This window comes from Vanellus vanellus, assembly GCF_965231255.1.
Source record: "Vanellus vanellus genome assembly, chromosome: 20".
Lineage (NCBI taxonomy): Eukaryota > Metazoa > Chordata > Aves > Charadriiformes > Charadriidae > Vanellus > Vanellus vanellus.
Window position 1 is genome coordinate 3,494,317 of NC_138925.1, and position 23,070 is coordinate 3,517,386.

Sequence of the window (23,070 nt, forward strand, 5' to 3'; positions counted from 1 at the left end):
CCCGCACGCACTGGTCTATACTGGTATCTCCTCGCCGTGCCTTGGTATCCGCATCCCGACTCAGAGAGCGCCTACTGGGGCTGCCCACTGGGAACCTGCCACGCAAATAGGGAAAAAAAAGAACAAAAAAAACAAAAAACAAAAAACAAAAAACAAACCAACCAAAGGAAAAGAGGGAGCCTGAGCGGCATTTCCGCGCGTTCCGGCTTGGCACAGCCCTGCGCTCACCCGGTGGGAGGATGCGACCTGCTGCCATCTCCCCGGGCAGGTGAGGAGCCGGCTCTGCCCCTGCGCCGCCCTTCACGCCGGCGGCGCCCTTTGCCAGGCGGTGGGGGCGGCCCCGGGGGCTGCCGGGACACGGCGACGGCGGCGGTTCCGGTACAACCAGTCTAACCGCCGCGTCAGGTCACCCTCTGCCGTTTCACGCAGGCGCACCTCTGCAACCTGGAAAACGACGTAAAAAAAAAAAAACAAGCTGCTGTGTTCATAATGAGGATAAGAAGTCACTCGCTGCCAGTCTGGGGGGCTCCTGCATCCCTTTTGGGATGCTCTGGCTCAGTCCCGCCTTGCCCAACGCTGGGCAGGAGAACCCCCCAACCCCCACCGCCAACGCAACGCGTAGGAGGGGGGTGAGGAACATCATCTTTGATTTTTTTCTTGGGGTCTCTGTCCTGTGGGGCGCCATCGGGATGCGAGGGGCTTGGTCAGGACAAGAGAGAGTTTGGGAATAAGGGATCCAGGGCTTGAGGATAACGGGGCTGGAAGAGAAGAGCTACGGGGGTGTCGCGTGGCCGGAGGGAGGTCGAGCAGAGGTTTCACGTGGCTTTGCAGAATTCGGAGCAGGTGGTGAGCGATAGTTTGGACCCGACAATGGGGAAACGCTGGGAAATCACTCACCCACCATGACACCACTCCAAAAAAAATCACCTTATTACCTGGATACGGGGCCTGACGGCAGCCCCAGTGTCCCGCTGGGATGGAGTGGAGCGAGCCGGTCCGCAGCGCCGCCGGTGCTGGCGGCTGCACCAGGTCGGGGCAGGACGGGGTGAAGGGGGGGGGGGACGGACGGACACACAGCTGCAGGGACAACGCTCGCTGGGCAGAGCGGGATGTCCCAAAGGCCTCGCGGGATGCCTGCGGTGAGGGACGATGTCGGGCGTCGCGCAGGTGAGGACTCCGAAAGGCGTTTCCAACATCGGCTTCGCACACACGAAGCGGCCAGAGTAGCAAACGCCTTTAAGGAAAAACACTGAAAACGGGGGAAATAACTAACAGGGCCATTTCCAAAATTTGCAGCGACCCCGAGCAATAAAGCAGCAGCTTGAGCGGCGACCCCTGACACCGGCGTTTGGGGAGATGACACCAGTGGCGGCCCCCACCACCCTCAGTCTGTGGCCGACCCCGTCTCAAAGCCCACCAGCCATCCTGACCATTTATCCAGGTGTTTAACATCGGCAGGTTCAGCTCTTCCATGCAAAATATAAGTCCCGGAGAGGGGGGGTGGGATCACCTGCCCAAAGCGATGGGGTGAAGCGGTGCCGGGGCAGGACCCCTCCCCAGGACCGCTCCCACCTCTCAAACCCACTCCTGACCCACCGGTTATCAGTGCCCGGCCGTGGCGCGATGGCTAAACCCGGCTCCGGTTGGAACGTCGCCCAGAGACAACGCCAGCCGAAGCAGCGCCGCGGTCCTCGGGTGCCCCCCCCGGCACGCCGGCCGTCCCCCCCGCAACACCTCGTGCCCCCACACGGAGCGGCGATATTTTTCCCTTTCTGGGTCTAAAGTCCTCCCCGGGGAAAGGCTCCGTCTGCACAACAACGTTATGGGGGCGAAGTGCACAAACACCGCGAGTCAGCCCTAACGCAAACACACCCCGAGCCGGCCCTAAAAACGTTGCATTTGTCCGACTGCTTTCTGCATCTCGAGGACACGGATGCGTCCGATTTTCAGGCTGGAGCGCTGCCGGGGGGGGCGTTTGTTAACTTCAGGCATCAAAAGCCAAGCGGCCGCGCGAGGCTGCGGCCACGCAGCGCGGAGTCTCGGTGGGCACAGGGGTCAGCGGGACGGCTGCGGCGTCCCCTGCGCTGGGCTGCGGCTCGGGGACTGCTCACACGATGGCAGCATCGCAGCACGCTGCAGCGGGGATGCAGCTGACACGCAACGGGGATGCAGCAGCGACACAGAGGGGATGCGGCCGACACATGCAAGGGGGACGCCGCCACGACACGCAACGGGGACGCGGCCGACACACGCAAGGGGGACGCGGCCGCCACACGCAACGGGGACGCGGCCGCCACACGCAACGGGGACGCGGCCGCCACACGCAACGGGGACGCGGCCGCCACACGCAAGGGGGACGCGGCCGCCACACGCAAGGGGGACGCGGCCGCCACACGCAAGGGGGACGCGGCCGACACACGCAAGGGGGACGCGGCCGACACACGCAACGGGGACGCGGCCACCACACGCAACGGGGACGCAGCCGCGACACATGCAACGGGGACGCGGCCGCGACACGCAAGGGGGACAGGGTCCTGCAGCCCTGGCGTGCCCACCCTCTGCTGCCAGCGAGGAGATGAAGAAGCCACCCCTCATCCCAGGACATCCCCCCACAGACCGCGGGGAACAAGTCCCCTCCGCTCGCCCCAGCTCTGGCGCAGGTGACACCCGCGTCCCCAGGGACAGGCGATGGCCCAGGACACCCTCTGTGGTCCCCCCTGAGCGCCTGCTGCAACCAGGACCGGTGTTGCACCCGCAGCTCCGCCGCGCTCTCAGCAGCCACGGGGCGCCGGGAGCCGGCAACGCCGCGGCGGGGGTGGGCGAGCACCCGCTGCCCGTCCCTCGCGCCCTGCGAAGGGCACCAATATCCACCGGGATCCGCTCCAAGCGCGGCAAACCCTGCCTGGCTTATCTCTGCTGCTCTCGATAGTCACACTTTACCGCAAAGTTTTAATTCCCATTAATATTCTATTACAGCTGTAGGTGATGGAGCTATAGAGCCAGCTGCCTTCTAGATAGTTTTTCTTTTTTTTTTTTTTTTAAATTTTTTTTTTCCCACCCTCAAATGCTCCCCGTTTCAGACCCTGGTGGCTCTTACCTGCTCTGCAGCGGCTCACCCACCCAGCAGGATGTTTCTGTCGGAGAAAAAAAAAAAGGAAAAAAAAAAAAAAAAAAAAGAAAAGAAAAGGTACATCTCTTCATCTACACCCTCATTATGGTTTTGCAAAACAGAAAATCATTGCAGGTCTTATCTGAAATGCTCTTCCCCCCACCCCCTTCCCCCCGGTCGATTGTAGCTCGAGTACCTCAGGCAGCTCCGACTGCGGAGAGCGGGTCCGGGGGATGCTTTCCCGGCAGGACGCCCTGACTCCCGGTATGCCCTCCCTGGGCACACCGCCACCACCGCGGCACCCGCAGCCCCGCCGCCGGCACCGCCGTCCTCCGCTGCGCTCCAGCCTGCCAACACGGCCAACCACCACCCCGAAACGACGTCAAGGCCCCACCGGCAGCGCTGGCACAACCCTACAAGTGACAAACACCAACTGAAAATGAGTAACGATTTAGCCATCCGTAAATTATTAACAATAATTTATGCGCTAGCGAGCATTACCGCACAAACCCGCCGCTTTTCTCTGCCCCGCCTGCTTTTCTGGCCGTCGCATCTTCCACATCCCAGGGGGAACGCCACCTGGCTCTTCCCCCACATTCCCAAACCTTTACTCACCTTAAATCCCTATTTCCCAGGGATGCACCGACAACCCCAGCCTCCTGCCAGCGGCGCCGCGTCCGGGCGCGAGCGCTCAGCCGGCAGCTGGGCCCGGGAAAGAGCCGGTCCAGGGATGCTGCCTTCTCCTGCATCCCACCCCCGCATCGCCCCAGGGACCCCCCGGATGCGCAGGGCAGCCGGGGCAGGGGGGACGTTCACTCTGCCCCGTGCCCGCGTGGCACGTGCCCAGTGCCACCACAGCGACGTCACGCCAGGACCTCCATCGAGGCAAGCAATTAAATCATGTGGAGTTCATCCGTACTTTAAAATAAGCTTTATTTAGATCTTTTATAATTTTATATTTGCATCCATGCCTTCAAGGATTCTCCCCCACTCGCGCGGGGAAAAGTTAAATCTAATGTTACCCATAATTCATATGCTATTTAATCGAAGTTCTCTTTTAAATAAATCATCCTCTTAGTAATTTTTAGAATTATTTCCTAATTTACAAAAAAGCTGAAATGCAAAGGAAACTACTCGATACCAAGGAGATTGCTCATCTGTTCCGGTGGTTTATAGTTTAAATTATAAAAACACACGGAGAACAACAACAACAAAAAGAAAACAAAACCAACAAACAACCCCCCCCCCCAAAAAACCAACAAGACATATAAAAACGCTTCTCTGCAGAGAAAGGCGCCACGGGGCGATCCCTGCCCTGCCACCCCCCCACGGCCTCTCCGCGTCATCCCGTTCGCAGGAATACACAGCGCAAGGGCATCGGCGGTTTAGTTTTCGGTGATTTAAGACAAAAATAACCCCCCCCCTTTTTTTTTTTTTTTCCAAACCAGGGCGCGCGTATCAGAATTAAGAAAAATAATACACTATTATAGCATCATTAAATAAATCTTAATACATTTTTAAGAGCTTGAAATTATATCGTAAGCGTTAAAGCATAAAGTACTTATCTTGGCATAAGCAGAGCGCGGTGCGTGTTAGTGGAGAGGGGAAGCGGCCGCCACGCCGGGGGGGGGGTATGTGTGTGTGGGGGGGTGGTGGGGGTGGTTTTGGGGCATTTCCAGGGGATTTGGAAGCACAAGCTCCACCTGCGCTTAAAAAAAATCACCCCGGCGATGGTAAAACCTCCCCGGCGGGACCTCGTACCGATTTCCCCGGTGTGTCCCCCCCCCCCCCCCCCCCCCCCCAACCACGGCGATAACACCCCGAACGCGGCCAACCCCGGAAGGGCGATGCTTCGGGATCCAGGGATATCTCCGCGCATCGCCTTTCCCCTCCTCCCAGCTCATGCCGGATCCCCCAAAATTTTACTCGAGGCAAAGGGTAAGCCCCCCCTCCCGCCCCCCAAATCACGGGGAGAAGGGAAAGGTAAAGCTCCCCCCAGCTTTTCCCCCTCCTGCGATTTCCCGGCACGTATTTAGGTTCGCGTTTTCCAAGGGGTTAAGTGCTCCTGGGGCATCCGCAGCCGAGGGAGCACTGGGGGGGGGGGGGGGGGGATGTCCATGGCTCCAGTTCCACCCCCACCCGGCAGCAGCTTCCCAGGACAGTACAGTACAAACACACCCTTCCTCCTCCCCGCCCCATCCCAACCGACGTGGAAAAATATAAAAATCCCAAAACTTCTGCAATAATTTAGTTAGAATAGCTCCTCTGGGTTTGTGCAAATAAATTAAAAACAACTAAAAAGGAACGTTAAAAAAAACCACTTATTTCCAGACCGGCAGGCGTTAGAACAACCAGCCCGTGTCGCCTCCGCGGGGTTCGGCCAGGAAGACATCACAGCAAATGAGATTTTTTTTTTTTTTTTCTTTTTCTCTATTCTTTCTTCTTTGTGTGTGTTTTCTCTCTAAGGTCCCTCAGCTGAGCAGGTCCTTCGTCCCCGAGCGAGGACATCCCGCGGGCCGGGCTCCGGAAAACAGCGGGTATCGGACAAGAGACGTCACAAGCACAAAGTGCACAATATTTCTGGTATTTACAGAGACACAGCAGTCCTTCAAGTTTCAAGTTTCGTCAAAAGAAGGAGGAAATCAAACAAACAAACAAAAAAAACCCCTCCAACCAACGAAAAAAAAACAACCAACAAACCGAAGTGACAACAAAGGAGTTACCGGTATGGAGGGAAAAAAAAAAAAAACACCAAAAAAAAACCAAAAAAAAAGAGGGGGTGGGGGGGAAACTGAAGTTACGACACAGCTGCATCGCTCCCAAGACAACAGGTAACACGTCCACAGGCGGGGTGGGGGTATGTACATCGGCGACGGCGAAGCCGGGGAGAGGGTCCCGGGGCGGGAGGGGGGGTCACCAGTCCGCGTCCTCCTCGATGTAGTAGTCGGGGGCCGTACCGTCGAAGAGGCCGGGGTCGAGGGACTTGCGCTGCTTCCCCCGGGCGAACACCCTGGAGATGGAGCCGAAGCCCATCTTCTCTTTCTTCTTTTTCCGTTTTTGGTCTTCCAGGTCTTCTAGAGACTGGGGAGAAGGGAGGAGAGGACACGGGTTTGGCCACCGAGTTTTTCATCCTCTCACACCCCCCTCCCGACCTCATCCCACAGCAGGGATGGTGATGGATCACGGGGTCCATGCCAAAGCAATGTTAAGGGTCCTGGACCCAAAAAATAACAACTATTCCTGATATACGCGTGGTGGAATTTGCAGAGAATTTGGGTCCCCCCCCCACATTTTTAGGATTTTTGGCTTCTTACTTCAACCGCTTCAGGGTTTCAGCTCCAGGAATTTAAGGTCAGAACACGGGTCTGTCCACGGCTTGCAAAAATTCCCCAACGTTTTAGGGTCAAATACAGAAGAATAAGCCGATCCAGGCTGTGCCTTACAAAAAAATTCAAAATCAAGACCGCGATGGGCCCCGAGCACAGCAGCCACTTACGGCATTACTTGGATTTTGGGGCAAATCATGGCAATCTCGGTCATCCCAGACTTACAATTCAGGATGGCTTCTACTTTTTTTTTTTTTTTTTTTTTAAAAAAAATAAAACACACCCCAAATCAGTGCCTCTGAGCCCACCCAAATCACTGACCAGCACAGGACCGGGTCTCACGAGCGGGATTTAAACAGGGCTTTTGTGTCCTACCTGTACAATTGGGTTGTGCAAGTTCTTCTGTACCGGTCCGGGACTGTCCCCCTGCGGCAGAAGAAGAGGGATCCAATTCCACCAGCCCCAACGCAGCCCGGGACACCCCCTCCCACCCCCCCCCAGCAAAAAGCGGCTTATTCTGGCAACCGAGTCACTGTGGGACTGGGATAAACCCCAGGAAAGCAGCTCTCCGGGTCAACAAACCTTCAACCCACACTCCACCCCAAAACCAACATCATTTTTGGAAGTGGAAGACCCACAGCATCCCCAGAGTCCATCGTGTGTGTGTCCCCCCCCCCCCCGCAGCGGGGAAGAAAGCCCCCCCGTGAGGTGGTGGCCTTACGTTGCAGAGCGAGTGCGTTCGATGCCGGGGCGAGTTGATGTCGCTCGGGGTGGACGACCGGTCACCCTCGGCCGCGGAGGCGTCGGAGATGATGGACGGCTGCCGGGAATGACACGGACTCACTCTGACCGCTGGAAGGCAGTGAGGGGCAGGGGGGGCACCGGGGAGTTAACGTCATACCAACACATCTGACCCCATGCAAAACCTCGGAAGCACATCCAAAAAACCCCTATTTTGGGGGCGTTTTGCCCAATTTTTTTCCCCTCTGCGGAGGAATAAGGCAGCTCCCCACAATGGGTTTGGCCCCACACCCTGATCCGTTGGGGGGAGGGGGGGGTGTCTCACCTTGCCGGTCCGCCGAGTGCTGGGGGTGCGAGTGGTAGAGGGTCTGCTGGCTCTGCCGGATGGCGGCCGTCAGCGGGAGGTCGGCCTGCATCACCCACTCCTGGTTGCCGTTCAGCACCGTCTCGCCCGGCATGGCCAAGGAATGGCGCTTGGGGACGTCCTTGGTCAGCGTGGCGAGGGACTGCTTGGCCTGGGGAAGGACACCGGGGTGGTGGTGGTGGTGATGATGGGGGGAAAAAACCCATATGAACATCTAACAGAGCAGCAAAAGCAACAGATTGATTCATAGATTCATGGAATCGCTGAGGTTGGAAGGGACCTTTAAGATCATCAAGTCCAACCATTAACGTGACAAAACCACTTCTACGCCACGTCCCCAAGTACCACCTCTACCCTTCTTTTAAACACCTCCAGGGATGGCCAGTCCACCCCCTCCCTGGGCAGCCTATTCCCATGTTTCATAACCCTTTCCGTGAAATTTTTTTCCCTAATATCCAATCTAAACCTCCCCCGGCATAACTTGAACCCATTTCTATGATTCTATTCTATTCTATTGTGCCAAACCCATCCTCCCCTTCACAATTACATACCCAAACTGCGCTGCTCCCTGCGCCGAGGATTATCCAGCTCCGTTTTAGCGACAGATTTATTTTTTTTTTTCCCCCTGCCCGTATTGCAATCACGCAACAACGGCGGCAAACGTGTGCACGCAACAACGGCGGCAGCCGCTTAAATGCAATATCGCGATAGGCATTGAACCGCGATGGCGCGGGGCTGACCCTCGACTCGCGCCCGCTGCGCTCTCCGGCTCACCATGGCCAACTCGGCCTCCAGCTCCTTCATGCGGTTGTCTTTGAGGTCGAGCTGGGAGCGGAGGGCGCTGGCGTGGTCCGTCGCCTCCTTGGCTTGCCGCCGCAGCTCCCACTTCTCCCGCTCCAGCAGGTCCTTCTCCTTGGCCAGGGCTTTCACCGCGTCCTCGCTCTCCTGCCGGCACAGGGAAGGGGACACCCACGTGCTACTAAAGACCCTCCTGCCACCAGCCCCTCGGGGCGGGGGGGGGTAACTTGCTGCGAGTGGCACTTTTGGGGGTCACAAGAGCCCTGGGACGGCAGCAGGGAGCTGTGGGAAGCGGCCAGCCCCCCAAAAAGCGATGCCCGCCCAGCACCTGGTTAAAACGACATCGAATTTCCCAGTTTGGGCTCACCGGCCCCATTCCCTCCGGTATTTAGTCATCCTTAACCTCTCGTGGTCCAGCCCTCCCACGGCTCCCAGCTCGCAGGAGCTTGGGCGAGTTTTTGTCCCGTTCCCAATGGGGTTCGGTGCTCACGCCGTTGCCAGCATCCCCCCCCCAGTGCCACCCAGTGCCGGCGCTGGGCTCTCCCCCCCACCCCCCCACACTCACTTTCCTGTGCTGTTCGTAGTTCCTGATGAAGTCGCGGAGCTGCTCCTCGCGGCTCTCCAGCGTGGCGTACAGCTGCTGCATCTGGCTCACCAGGTCCGTCTTCTCCGCCTTCAAGCGCTTGCGGTCGGCTTTCATGGCTGCGGGAGAGAAGAGGGCTCAGGCCCGGCGGCACGGCAGCCCCCTCGCCCCCCCCCCCCCCCCCAGCTCTTTGCTTTTTCAAGGGAAAAGTACCAAAATCACGACTCCCCGGGGCTGGGCTGGGAGCAGGCGCCCAATTCACCCCCATCGTTGCACCTCCTTGTCCTGGTTTGAGCAACACAGGACTGATGGGTCTTCTAATATTTGGGACAACGGCACTTTTAGCAGACGCCGGCGTCTGAATTTATAAAATATATACTTTCTGGCCAACTGTGGTGAGTGGGTTTCAAGGTCTCGGTGCTTCTGAGCTCGGCAGGTGTGGGGATGAGGAGCAGCGAGACCCGGGCACTGCACCCAAGCTGACCAACGGGGTTATTTCATACCACGAACGTCACTTGCAACACCAATTAGACAGTTTGCCGAGAAATCCTCTCTTTCCCGGGATGGCTGCCATCCGGAGAACTCCTCGCCCCGGTGCCGCAGCCCTGAGCTCTTCCCTTCCCCCCGGAGCCGCAGCGCTCGCAGGGTCCCACACGTGCTGTCCCTGCTGGGAGCGCGCGGCTTCTAGGGATAGATTGGGCTGAGGGTGATCCTGTATAGTTTATACTGGTATTGGGATCAATCCCCATCCCTGGAGGTGGTCGAGGCCAGGTTGGACGGGGCTTGGAGCAACCTGGGCTGGGGGGAGGTGTCCCTGCCCAGGGCAGGGGGGTGGGACTGGATGATCTTCAAGGTCCCTTCCAACCCAAACCATTCTATGATGGAGCCAGCGAGGAAGGTAGAGTGCTTGCAGGTTAGCAGAGAAAAAGGGTTTGGGCAAAAAAGTCGGACCAAACAGAGGAAGAAGAGGGAGATGTTTGGGACAACAGAGATTTTTATCTGCCAAACACCAGGAGATGAAACTCTTTGGACCAACTCCTCTGACATTAAGCACTGGAGGTAAACCCAAACCCAGAAAAAACAACAAACCAGTTGAGAAACGCCACAACTATTCACATCGTCCCGTGATGGGGTGCGCTTGTGATTTTTCCTTGCCCACTTCAATGAACACGACTCCTGCCGGGACAACTCAGCCCCTTCCCACACCGGGACTTTCCTTACTTTTTTTTTTTTTTTTCCCCAGCTTGGGCAATTACTACAAAAGCCTTCTAAAACTAACCCTTCCTGGGCAAGGCTGGTTTCAGCCCCATCCCCGTAGGATAACGCACTGCTGAAAACCCCTCCGCTTTCAAAGCCCTTCAACCCTTTGCGACACACACACACACACATATATATATATATATATATATTTTCCTCGAGGATACCGAGAGGCTCTTCCAAGTTTCAAGACACATTCGCACTCTCTGATGCTGGAGGCGACAAAAGGCTCTTAATTAATTTAATTAAATAGCAGGTCCTCTATAGCATACAACCTGCTTTAATTAGCGGCAGCGTTCAGGGTCCTTAAAGATTTAGGGAAAACACTTCATCGCTTGCCAAAAGAAAACAGAAAATGCTCAAAACCAGAAGCACTATTAGGAGAAGCGCACATACCGTCTCCCAAGGTCGAACCTTTACCAATATTCACACCAACTGCAGGATAATGATGGACTTGGGGTATTACGAGAGCGATTTTTTTTTCCTGTTAACCCAACAGGACAATTTACCATTTGTTTCAGCTCGTATTTGAGAGATTTGCTAAAATTAACGCACTTTTTCCCCTCCTCTCTTACCACCGCTCTCCCGCCTCCAAAACCGATTAGCTCCTAAGCTTAAAGAAGATTTATCAGACATTTGAGAACTTCATTCCAAACCCAATTAATAAGAAATTAATTGAAAGAGGCAGGAGAAAAATAAAAAGTTATGCAGAAGTGAGCAGTTAGGGCTGCCAGCAATTCCTGGACCACGCACCGCTCGCTGCGGCGGCTTAATACATCCTTAGCAAACAAACCCGGCTAATTACTCGGTCGGGGAAAACGAGCTGTTGCAATCCACGGTGCGATGGTAGGGGCAGCCAAGGAGGAATAAAGCGGGTTTTCACTGGCCATCCGAGGAGGTGAAACGGCTTTTTTTTTTTTCTCTTTATTCTGACAATCCAGGGCCAGGTTTCTGTATCCCGACACCCCCAGAATATCCAAACAAACTCTCCCACAGCCCATCTGCACGGCGGGCTCTGCCAAAACCTCCGACCTCTTCATAAACCCAAGCCAGCGAGAGAAGCAAGAAATCCTAAACCCTTCCCGGGAGCAGAAAGTATTTCTCGCGCGCAGCTTATTTGCATTATTTATTTTCCCCCCTCTCACCCAAAGCGCAGGGCAGGAGCAGAGGGGGGAAACCCACCAGCCCACCCCGCGGACCCGGCACCAGCCCCGGCAGCCGGCGTTGGGAAGGACGGGTCGGGACGGGAGGTGGGAACCCCCCCCCAACTCTCACCATCACCCCCCACATCCCTGCCTGCACCGTTCATCCCGCAGGAGGTCAGCCTGCGCTCCCGTTACTTGAGCTTCCACCACCTCCTGCCACACGATCCGCACTCCGGAGCATCGCTCCTTTGGGAGAAGGGTGACGGACGCAGAGCAGTAATGGGACCCGCTCTGCGCTGGGCTCCTCTCGCAGCCAAAACTGCGACAAACCCCTCCCCAGCACCTTCCATTTCCAGCTTTACCACAGCATCCCAGAGTGGTGGGGGTGGGAAGGGCCCTCTGGAGCTCCCCCATCCCACCCCCCGCCAGAGCAGGGGCACCTCCAGCAGTGGCACAGGACACCTCCAGGCGGGTTTGGAATGGCTCCAGAGGGGGAGACTCCCCCCCTCTCTGGGCAGCTGTGCCACTGCTCTGCCGCCCCCACAGGAGAGAAGTCCCTCCTCAGGTTGAGATGGAACTGCCTACGGCCACGTTTGTGCCCGTTCCCTCTTGTCCTGTCACTGGGCACCACTGAACACAGACTGGTCCCATCCCCCCGGCACCCGCCCGTTAAGGATTGATGAGCGTTGAGAAGATCCCCCCTCAGTCTTCTCTTCTCCAGACTGAAAAGCCCCAACTCCCTCAGCCTCTCCTCATCAGAGAGATGCTCCAGTCCCCTCATCATCTCCGCAGCCCTTTGCTGGACCCTCTCCAGCAGTTCCCTGTCCTTCCTGACCCGGGGAGCCCCGAACTGTGCACAGCGCTCCAGATGTGGCCTCCCCGGGGCAGAGCAGAGGGGGAGGATGACCTCCCTTGACCTGCTGGCCACACTCTGCCTGATGCCCCCCAGGATGCCATTGGCCTTCTTGGCCACCAGGGCACATTGCTAGCTCATGGTTGTCCTGTTGTCCCCCAGGACTCCCCGGTCCCTTTCCACAGAGCTGCTCTCCAGCAGGTCAGCCCCCGACCTGTACTGGTGCAGGGGTTTACCCAACGAGCTGCCATCTAATCGCTCCGATCCACCAACCTGAGGGGCACAGCCTTGTCCGGGGCGGCAGCACCGCTGGAACCTCCCAGTGATGCCACCACCCCACGGCCCCTGTCTGGCCTCAGCATCTAACACCTTCTGGACAGGAATTAGCTACCGCATGCTAAAAGTAGGCATTTTTCTCCCTAAAACGGGGCTGCTGTAAGTACCATCCGCCACTTTGAAAATAATAATAGCAGATTAAGGGCCAATGAGGTCGCGGTGGTCACACCAGCTCGCTCAGGTTTGCTTGGAGGGCAAACAGTTAATTACTTTGACTGTCTCGGTAATGTGATAGTAGGTGAAAAATGGTTTACATTTGGATCATAGAAACAGCAGCTCTACCTGGCTTCCTGCTCCCGGGACGGAGCGGCAGAGCCCGAACAGAAGCCAGGGCACCGCTGACCCTCCCAAGAGCAGCTCCCTACGACTCCCATCTGCTCGCCAGCGCTCCTCTCCCCCTCTGCAACCTGAGTTCTCATGCCAAGAATAGAATCGGAGCTGACTTTATCCCTTACTGAATAATACACTTATTTTCTAACGCTGGGAAAGGCGTTCCTCGGGGGGGGGGGGGCAGCGCTCAAGCCCCGGCGATGCCCTGCGCAAGAAGAACGCGTAACTCCATCCTGTCCCGTTAACATTCACTTAATTTCTCCCGATTCTTCAACCCAACCATGAAATTCAATATTGTCGCCATGACTAACCCCTAAAAATCGGTCAGCCCTGCGCAGGAACTGCAGCGCCGCTCCTCGCTTTGTGATTAAATAGGCGCGCGCGCTCCCCCGGCGCAGCCGTCACCATCTGCAGAGAAGATCTTCGACATCAACAGTGAAGGCATCAACAGTACGTGGCACTGGGCAGAGCCGCCACTCGCTCCTGGGCGTGCGGGGGTTCGGCGCAGGCAGGAAATTTGAGTGTAACGTTGAATTTCAGGAAATAATTAGAGGAGGCATTCGCCTTGGGGGAATTTACCTGGAAACACCCTGCTCTGGGACCAAGGGCCTTCCAAACCAGACCCCCAACCGTCGACAAGGTGGTCGATGACTTCTGCTGTGCTTTTAAGGTGGGTCTTCAAAGGAGGCCAGTGGGCTTTCTGTACAGAGCCCCACGTCCTTTTGGTGGACAGGTCTTCCTTGGCTGAGTCCTTGGCTGTGACACCCCTCTTCTGCGACACGTCCACCGGGACACCTGTCCACCGGGACACCCGTCCACCGGGACACCCGTCCACCGGGACACCCGTCCACCGGGACACCCGTCCACCCATTTCTTTGCTACCCAGCCCCTTGCTGCAGCCAGCCAAGGGTGCTGAGGTCCTGCAGGAGCCTTGCCCCAGCCCAAATGCCATCCCCAGAAGGTCACACAACTCCACGCCGTGGGTTTAGGAGGGAGGAGATCAGGCTACAACCCTTTTGGGGAGCAGAGGTGAAGTGGGTTCACCCCTTCCTGAGCAACAGGGACAGCCAGCCCGAAGTCTCCACCTTGGCACTCGAAATGGCAGGAGAAAGGTTTGCTCTCTGCGCGATCATCCCGCAGGCGAGCTCCAGCATATCGGATAAACCTTCCCAGAAACGGGCTTTCTGCCGTTAGCCCACACGCTCACAGATGTCACCCGGCCAAGAGGCTCCTCGAGTCCCCCGGGCGCTTGGGCACAGCCCCTGCCCGCAGCAGGACCCGGCAGCGACAAAGCTGTCGGCAAATTCTCCCGCCGGAGATTCCCGCAGCAGAAACCCAGACCACATCCCACCCACCCCACAGCCCCTTTCCAACTGGGGAAAACGTAACCGCATTAACGCGGTAAGCACGGTCCCCAGCAGTCCCAGCGAACGGGGAGGGGACGACAGGATGTAGCACAACTGGATTTTACTTGGATGTTAATTGATTTAAAAAAAAAAAAAAAAAAAACAAAAAACAACCCAAACCCCAAAAAAAGGGGCAAGAGATGGCATCAGCCCAGAAGAAGGAGCAATAAAGACGCGCCAAGCACACGCTGCCAAGCGATTCAGGCACTGCTGGAGTTGCTCCCGCAGAGCATCCTGCGCTCCCCCCCTCCGCAGCGAGGGCTCGTTAGCGCGGCGCGGGCTTATCGCCAGCTTTACCCTCTGCTAAACGCTGTCGGAAAGGGCCGGAAACGCACTGCCGAGGAGGGACGACGAACCCACCTTCCTCCCTCCACATCATACCCCAAACCCCGCTGGCAAACCCTCTCCGCTTCCCTCCTCGTTAAGGCCCGGCCAGCCGATACCTATCCGAAGCAGCTGCATCGCGATCCCGGGCTCGGCGCCACCAAGGACGACACATTTCCATACGGTTTATCCCGCTAACGACGTTACAGGCGACCCACCGCGGGCCCTGCGCTGCTGCAGGCGCGGGGATGCTGCGCGTCCTCCAGCGTGGACCGCGGGGCCGCGCGCTGCCAGGGGGTCCTGGGAGATGCTCTCCGGCTGCGGGATGATGCAACCAACACCAAACCCCTGAGCTTCGCCGACAGCACGTCCCAGCTCCCCCGAGCTCCCGGCGCTGCCTCACCCCACAGCTCCTTGACATAGAGCCATTATTTCCCCACACGCTTCCAGCGGCCCATCCCTCTCCCCTGGCAGAACCATCCACCAGCCACAGTTATTGCCATTTTTCCTCCCCTTTCGGCTACGTTTCTCTACGGACAATTTTTCACGGATAGGAAAAAGGATATTTCCCCCCTCCTCCCCGCCAGCTGCTGATCCCGTTTCCCGCATCACCCATCTCCGTATCCGCTCCATGCTAAGCCCCAGCGCCTCCAGCCCGGCTGGCGGGGCCAGATCCAGCCCGGCGAGCTTTTTCCAAACCACGCAGCAGCTTTCCAATATCGCAGGGGAGGGAAGGAGCGCGGATTTTTAAAAGGCTTCTCGTTACGCGCCTTTCCAAGAAGCGCAAGCTGAGATTCCCTCCTTCCCAGCCATCACACCTGCAGAGAAGTCCTGGAAAACCAATCCCAGCGGCTCCTACAGTGGCCAATAAAAGCCCAATAAAAAAAAAAAATTATATTCCTTAAATACTCATGATGATCCTCAAGCCAGGTTCGCTTTTTTCTCTGTACTGTCCTCCACAGAAGCACAGACGACCTTACTGCAGCTTCTTCGATGACTTTTCTTCTTTCTTTCTTTATTGCAAATAGTCTTAAAACTAGTTCTGCTCTTCCATATTTTGCATTTATCAGCGCTTCCTCCTCCCTGTCCGCGCGGAGCAAATACGCTCTAATTAAGGTTATTTCTCCTCCAATTACAGTTTCATAAACCCAGAGCGTTTCCTGCTGCCGGAGGCTGCACCGGTGGCATGGGATGGGGGGGGGTGGGGGTGCGGAGATTTTGAAGATATTTTGGCTGTTGCTGATTTATAGGGATGCTTTTGCAAATCAGAGCGCGACAAAATAACATTTTTCTGAAATCCCCTCCCCAAATACAGCCTCAGCCCCATTCTCAGCCCCCCCCTCCTGTGCCTCTCAGCATCCCAGACGGGGGCAGACGTGGTGGGCAGGGGCTCTGCCCCCCCCCGCCCCCCCCCCCACCCCCCTCTCCACCCCGCCACTCAGCCTCTGAGCCTGAGAACTTTTGACAGCCTCTCTTCATAATCCGCAAACGCGAGCTGACAAGTGGAAGTTACAGGCGGTATGTTGGGGATTTGAGATGATATTTAGAGCCGCGGCGCTGCCAGGGTTTGACGCACGAGAGTTTTCCCCGGCTCCGGCTCATCCCCCGGCTCCGGCTAACGAACCGTCCTGCCTAGACTTATTGGTCAGCTTGGTTTTGGGGGAAGGAAAAAGCTGAAATATTGCGTTTCGCCCCGCACACCCCGGTCCCGGGGCTCGCAGCGAGTTTGCCGTGCAGCCGCCGGTGAGGGAGGGAGAGCCCGGCCGGCTGCCGCCACCGCGGGGAAAACTCCCCAATCGACGCACCAAGAAAGGAGGAGACCCCGCACATCACCTGGAGCCCCAACCTCTGCTTCCCGCAGCGCTCCCAATAACTTCGCGTGGGATAAGGAAAATTGCACTCACCCGGAAACTCGCCGCTTCCCTCCAAAAAAAAAAAAAAAAAAAAAAAAAAGAGTTCGAGGGGCTCGAATCCAACGCGCCCCCCCCCCCGCCCCACCTCCCAAAGGCTTCCAGCTGCTCTTCTTGGCTCTGCCAAGAAAAACTTCGCAACGCTGCAAACTCCTCCCGCACCCCGATTTCCCACCCCGTCGCTGCACCCCGCTCCGTCCCCGCTCCGCACCGCTGGGGCAGGATGGAGGGGGTGCGGTGGGGGGGGTGTCACCCTGCGATCAACCCCACCCCCACCTCCCCCTACGTTGCATCGGCCAAATAAAAGGGACAACTTTTTCCTTTCCTTAATTAACGTCTTGAAACTTTAGGGCCCTCGGCGCGGGAGAAGAAGGACGCGCAGCGCTTACCCTGCAGAGCCTCCTTGGCGCGGGCCAGCTCCTGCTCCTTCTGGGCCAGCTGCACCTTCAGCTCGGTAGCCGAGAGCACCTCCGGCGACTTGCTGCCGTGCGTCTCCTCCAGGTCTTTCGTCAACATTTCCTTCATTTGCCGGAGCAGGTGAACCTCCTCCTGCAGCTGAGCCACCTCCTCCCGCAGCAGCGCTGGAGGAAGAGGAGACACAATGCCAGGAAGTGAGCGGCGGCACTCGGCACGGCCACGCGTCCCCGCTCCAACCCCCCAAAGTGGGGGGAGGGAGGAAAAATGCTGTCGGGGTGACACCCCCCCCCCCCTCCTCTCTGGCTTCCAAACCCCTTTTTGCGCAGCCCGAAACCTGCAGCGCTCCCCCGCGGCACCCCAGGAATGAAGGAGGAGGAGGAAGAGGAGGAGGAGGGAGGGAGATGATGGGGAGAGCCCTCCACTAGTTATCAGTTTCTGATTATGGAATTAAAAAAAAAATAATAAATAATAATATATAAATGATAATAACAAACCAAGAACCGCCTCTCCCCACCCAAACCCCTCGCACTGGCCAAGTCCATAGAGGCGGCCGAGCTCCACTGTGCCCCATATAGACCCAGGGGATGGTTTGGGCTGGAAGGGACCTTAAAGACCATCTCGTTCCAACCCTTCCACCCATCACGGATACAACACGCTCCAGCTCTGCCTCCGGCCATCCAACACGTTCGGGCCGCGCTCAACAAAATTCAACGAAACCCCTTCTGAGGCTGGAAAGGGGAAGGCGGCGCTTTCACCCACAGCCCCGAATCTCCAATTTTTCAGATTTACACCCAACAACTGCTACACCCCTTGGAAGCAGCCGCGTCGCAGGAGTGTCCCCCCGGCACAGCCCAGGTCCCCTCCGCGGCGGGCACCGGGGGAAGCTCTGACGACCTCGTTTCCTACGGCCGCTAAACATAACGAAGTGTTTTGCTGCTGTTTCTACATCTCATCCATCACCCTCGTCTCCCCTCTTGCTACAAAATGCTTTTCGGCCGCGCACGCGCCATTGCGATCACCCCGTACGAGCCAGACGCGGCGATCCAAACCGCCTCGGCCCCAGCGTGGGAACCGCTTGATTTCGCGTTGAGAACACGCGGAGAAAACCCCTTAAACTCATCCAAAGGGGCTTATATCGAGTTTGCGGGTTTGCACCGCGCCCCTGGACACGGAGGAGGGGGGGAAAAATAAAATATAATAAAATAAAATAAAATCCCTCAGCACGTACGTTATACTTCCCAGAAAAAAATAAAAATAATAATAAAAAATAAACGCCCCCTCCCCAAGCAACTGCGGTTGGGTCCTTTCCCCACCACCACCGACCATCAGCCAGCGTGGGGGGCAGCGACTGGGCAGGAAATATAGGGTTTCTTCCCCATATTATCGCTAAGGTCCGTGTCCCCCCCCCCGACACGTGCGCCGGAGCATTTCCTTTCCACCCCCCCCCTCCCGTTGGCGAAGCGCGGAGGGGAGGTGACGCCGGCGGTGGGACGGGGAGAGGCGGCTCCGGCCGGCGGCCGCGCCAGGAAGGCATAAAAATCTGGTTTGCATACTTGAAATGCTTCCCGCATGAAAACTGGCAAGGCCCCCTCCTGTAAATTATTTAGCAATAAAGTCACTAACGAGGAACAGCCGAGCTCCGGGGCCGAGGATTTCGCCGCAGTCCAAAGCGCTTTCTTGAAATCCGGGCGAAAAGTGAGAAACCCGGAGGCGGTCGAGGCCGAGAGCATCTTCCCCTGGGGGAGGGGGGGGGGGGGGGGGATGCTGCAGAAATGCAGCGGTTCCCCCCTCCAGCTTTTGGGAACGCCGCTGGGGAGGATGCGAAGGACTCGGACGTGGTGTAATATTTACCGGGCAAAACCCACCCAGCGCCTTCCCCGGCCACAGAAAGCCCTACGCAATCCCACAAAACACCCGCGCCTGCCCATAACTGGTTTTTTTTTGGTTGGTTTGTTTTTTTTTTTTTTTTTTTTTTTGGCTTTTTTTTTTTTTTTTCCTTTTAATTTCTTTCCATTTTCCATTACGAGCCGCTTCGCCCAGGAGACGCAGCGGGGCTATTCCCTGGGAAATGCTTCACCGGCGGCGGCGGACGCAGGCGGGGGCAGTTTGCACCAGGGCGATCCCTCCCGCCGCACCGCTGCAAATTTGCGCCATTTTGGTGGGAACCCCAAAAAATCCCCACCCGGCGGCGACCCCTCCGGAGAGAGGAGAAGGGGGAAGAAGCCCACGGATGGGCAGCCCAAGGAAAGGGAATTTCTGCGGCGGAGAATCCCACAGGAGTCCTTTGGCGCAGCCCGAGAGCCCATTTCGCAGCTGTTTCTCCCAAAGCTCCGTCCTACAAAGCGCCGCCCAACGCCGCTTCCCCGAAACCGCACTGGTCCCAGTTAGAAAACGGTGGGGAAAAAAAAAAAAACCTCAAAAGCCTTCTCCCTCCCAAGCACGCGGCAAGGCAATTTAATCCCCAGCTTATTAGCCAACTCCTAATACAGGCAGAAAGTACCGGAAGATTAAAAGCCAACGTCTATAAGAAGCCATAGGTGCCATACGGAAAACACGCGGCGCCGCGCTCCCCACGCCACCGCCTGCACGGCACCGCCGCACGCCACCGCCTACGGAGAAACCTGAATTATTGAGCTCAGGTTCAGCCAGATATCCGAGATTACAGATATATAATTTAATATATATATACACACGTGCACAAAAAAAATGGATTGGGCTTTACAATATATATATATTTTTTTGCAATGTGTATTTATTTTTGCAACGTATATCTATTCTGCGATATATAGACAGCAAAGCGCAATCCGCTTTTTGCTATAGATGTATAGAAAAACTGCAAAGCACAATCCGCTTTTTGCTATAGATATATATATAAAAACCCGCAGCGCGCAATCTGCTTTTTGCTATAGACGTATATAAAAAACGCAGCGCGCAATCCCTTTTTTGGTATAGACGTATCCAAAAATCGCAACGCGCAATCCGCTTTTTGCTATAGACATATCTAAAAATCGCGACGCGCAATCCGCTTTTTGCATAGACGTATATAAAAACTGCAGCGCGCAATCCGCTTTTTGCTATAGATATATATAAAAACCCACAGCGCACAATCCCTTTTTTGCTATAGACGTATATAAAAATCGCAGCGCGCAATCCGCTTTTTGCTATAGATGTATAGAAAAACCACAGAGCTCAATCCGCTTTTTGCTATAGACGTATCTAAAAGTTGCAGCGCGCAATCTGCTTTTTGCTATAGACGTATAGAAAAACCGCAAAGCACAATCTGCTTTTTGCTATAGATAAATATAAAAACCCGCAGCGCGATATCCATTTTTTGCTATAGACGTATAAAAAAACCGCAGCGCGCAATCCGCTTTTTGCTATAGACGTATCTAAAAATCGCAACGCGCAATCCGCTTTTTGGTATAGACGTATCTAAAAATCGCAACGCGCAATCCGCTTTTTGCTATAGACGTATAGAAAAATCGCAGCGCGCAATCTGCTTTTTGCTATAGACGTATAGAAAAAATGCAGCGCACAATCCCTTTTTTGGTATAGACGTATCTAAAAACCACAGAGCGCAATCCGCTTTTTGGTATAGACGTATCTAAAAATTGCAACGCGCAATCCGCTTTTTGCATAGATGTATATAAAAACCGCAGCGCGCAATCCGCTTTTTGCTATAGACGTATCGAAAAACTGCAAAGCACAATCCGCTTTTTGCTATAGATATATATAAAAACCCGCAGCGCACAATCCTTTTTGCTATAGATGTATCTAAAAACCACAGAGCGCAATCCGCTTTTTGCTATAGACGTATATAAAAACTGCAAAGCACAAACTGTTTTTTGCTATAGATATATATAAAAATTGCAGCGCGCAATCCCTTTTTTGGTATAGACGTATCTAAAAACCACAGAGCGCAATCCGCTTTTTGCACAGATGTATATAAAAACCCGCAGCGCACAGTCCGCTTTTTGGTATAGACGTATAGAAAAACCACAGAGCGCAATCCCTTTTCTGCTATAGACCCATTTAGAAATCGCAAAGCGCAATCCGCTTTTTGCTATAGACGTATCTAAAAACCGCCGCGCGCAATCCATTTTTTTGCTATAGATGTATCTAAAAATCGCGAAGCGGCGTCCACGCAGCCAAGGTTCGAGGGGCAAAGCCCCACGCCTCTGGCGGGGCTCAAACAGCCGAAGACACACCGGCGGCTCTAATGCATCGTGAAGTGCCCTCCTCTGTGCTCTCCCCACCTCCCTCCCGCCGCCGCCGCCGCACCCGGGAACGGGCTCCGAGGCAATCCAAACCATCCGCATTCTTCCCAGCCAGTTTTTTTTTTTTTTTATTATTTTTTGTTTTTTTTTTTTATTTTTATTTTTATTATTATTTTTTTTTATTCTTATTATTTTTTTTTTTCCCCCTGGGAAAGAAGCCAGATTTTCCAGGAAGCAATGGGAGCTACGGCATCTCCCGCTCTCCTCAATTTCCTTTGGAAACCACTTACTCTGCAGCTTTTTTTTTTTTTTTTTGGTGTTTTATCAAGTTTTTTCTTAGCACCTGCTGCCGCGCTGCACCAAAGCAGCCGTCCCATACGCTGCCTTACACCTGTAATTATCCTCATCTGCATACGGGATTTCCACCCCGCTCTTGATATTTCCCGGCCCGTCAGCACTCCTCCGCCCAAAGCACCCCAACCCAATTATTCCCCCCCCCAAAAAGGGGTCCTCCCCCCACCCCCCTCCCCCCCCAGCACCCAGTATCCCCTCCAAGTCTCCGTCCCGCCTTCACCAGCATCTCCAGCTTGAGAATGTCCTAACACAGACAGCCCGGTTTATTTGCATAAATTGCATTAAGAGAACGACTCAGCCTGAAAGGGCATTTTTAACTTCGTTTTAGAACAGAAGGGGGGGGGAGAAACACACACACACACACACACACACACAGAAGGAGCCCGTACACAGCGGGAGGTGAGCATCAGCCCTCTCCATCGGGGACCATCCCCAACGCCGCGCAAAAATATCATCCGCAGAAAAGAATAATTAAATTTAATTTTTTTTTTCTTTTTTTTTTTTTTTTTTTTTTTTTTTGGCCATCCTGCGGCGCCAAGCTCAATTTTCTATTAGGAATCGCCTCCCAAACGCACCAACCCCGCTGCGAAAAGCTTCCGCAGCACATTTTCCCCCCAACATTTTTGCCCCTTTTTAACTTTTTTTTTTTAGGGGGAGGGGAATTAGGGGTTGGGGTGTCTGCGCAGCGTAATTCCTGACACACACACACACACACCCCCCCGCGGGGGGACGGAGGCATCGCCCCAACGCGGAGGAGCCCCGTCGCACGCCAGCTCGTCCCGACCCCTTCCAAAGCCGCCGCACGTGGGCAGCGACGAAATTAATGCAATTTCAACACTTCCTGGACTAATTGACGAAAACTGCCATCCACGCTGAAATAATTGGCTGTTAATTATATTTCAGGCGATAGCATTAAACTTCCATGACACGGTCGGATTCCGCATCCTTTCCGCTTTAAGCAATTAGCATTAAGGCACAACACAAATAAAGAAGTAAGAAAAACCCCAAATAATTTTTTGTTTTTAATTTTTTTTTTTTTTTTTTTTTTTTTTTTTTTTTAATTGCAGTGACCACCTCCAGACAGTGTTTGGGGCTGAAGTTTCCACTTCTGCTCCTATAAACCCCATCTCGGACTCCTCTCGGGAGCAGATCCACTGGCCACGGAAAGCCTTTTACTGGCCTCGGAGAAGGCATCTGTTTAAAAACCATCCATTTAAAAGCCTTTTTTTTTTTTTTTTTTTTTTTTTTCTTCCCCCCCCACATAGCTGACACAATCGCTGTACGCGCTTTTCTGTCTTCGGAGGGTACGTATTAAAAACGAACGCGGTGTAAACGACAAAGTTTCCGTCGGCGGAATTAGTATCTAAGGCGAAAGCCGCATTTTGTGCCGCTTTTGCAACTTTACCGGCCAGAGGGTTTTTGCTTTGCCGGGCACAAGTTGAGCTTTTTGGTTTTTTTTTTGTTTTGTTTTTGTTTTTTTTTTCATCCAAGACAGCAGCAGCGGCGTATCGACGATTGGGGCGATGAGGAGGAAGAGAGGAAAGCCTCGTTTGTGGGCCAAGAGCTTAAACATCAGCGGGGGCTCACCCCCAAGGGTGAT

At 55.1% G+C, this 23,070-nt stretch overlaps 1 protein-coding gene across 1 annotated transcript in view; it reads right to left on the bottom strand.

Annotated features, from left to right (window-relative positions):
* Positions 1-5,895: 5,895 nt before the first annotated feature.
* Positions 5,896-23,070, bottom strand: part of KAZN (kazrin, periplakin interacting protein) — a 102,220-nt gene continuing 85,045 nt past the window's right edge. Inside the window, exons 2-8 of the mRNA XM_082493532.1 lie at positions 16,872-17,063; positions 8,904-9,040; positions 8,315-8,485; positions 7,502-7,691; positions 7,157-7,287; positions 6,811-6,861; positions 5,896-6,190 (exon numbers count right to left, since the gene is read on the bottom strand). Coding sequence (XP_082349658.1) covers positions 6,023-6,190; positions 6,811-6,861; positions 7,157-7,287; positions 7,502-7,691; positions 8,315-8,485; positions 8,904-9,040; positions 16,872-17,063 — 1,040 coding nt within the window. The 3' untranslated portion in view covers positions 5,896-6,022. The remainder of the gene's footprint in view (positions 6,191-6,810; positions 6,862-7,156; positions 7,288-7,501; positions 7,692-8,314; positions 8,486-8,903; positions 9,041-16,871; positions 17,064-23,070) is intronic.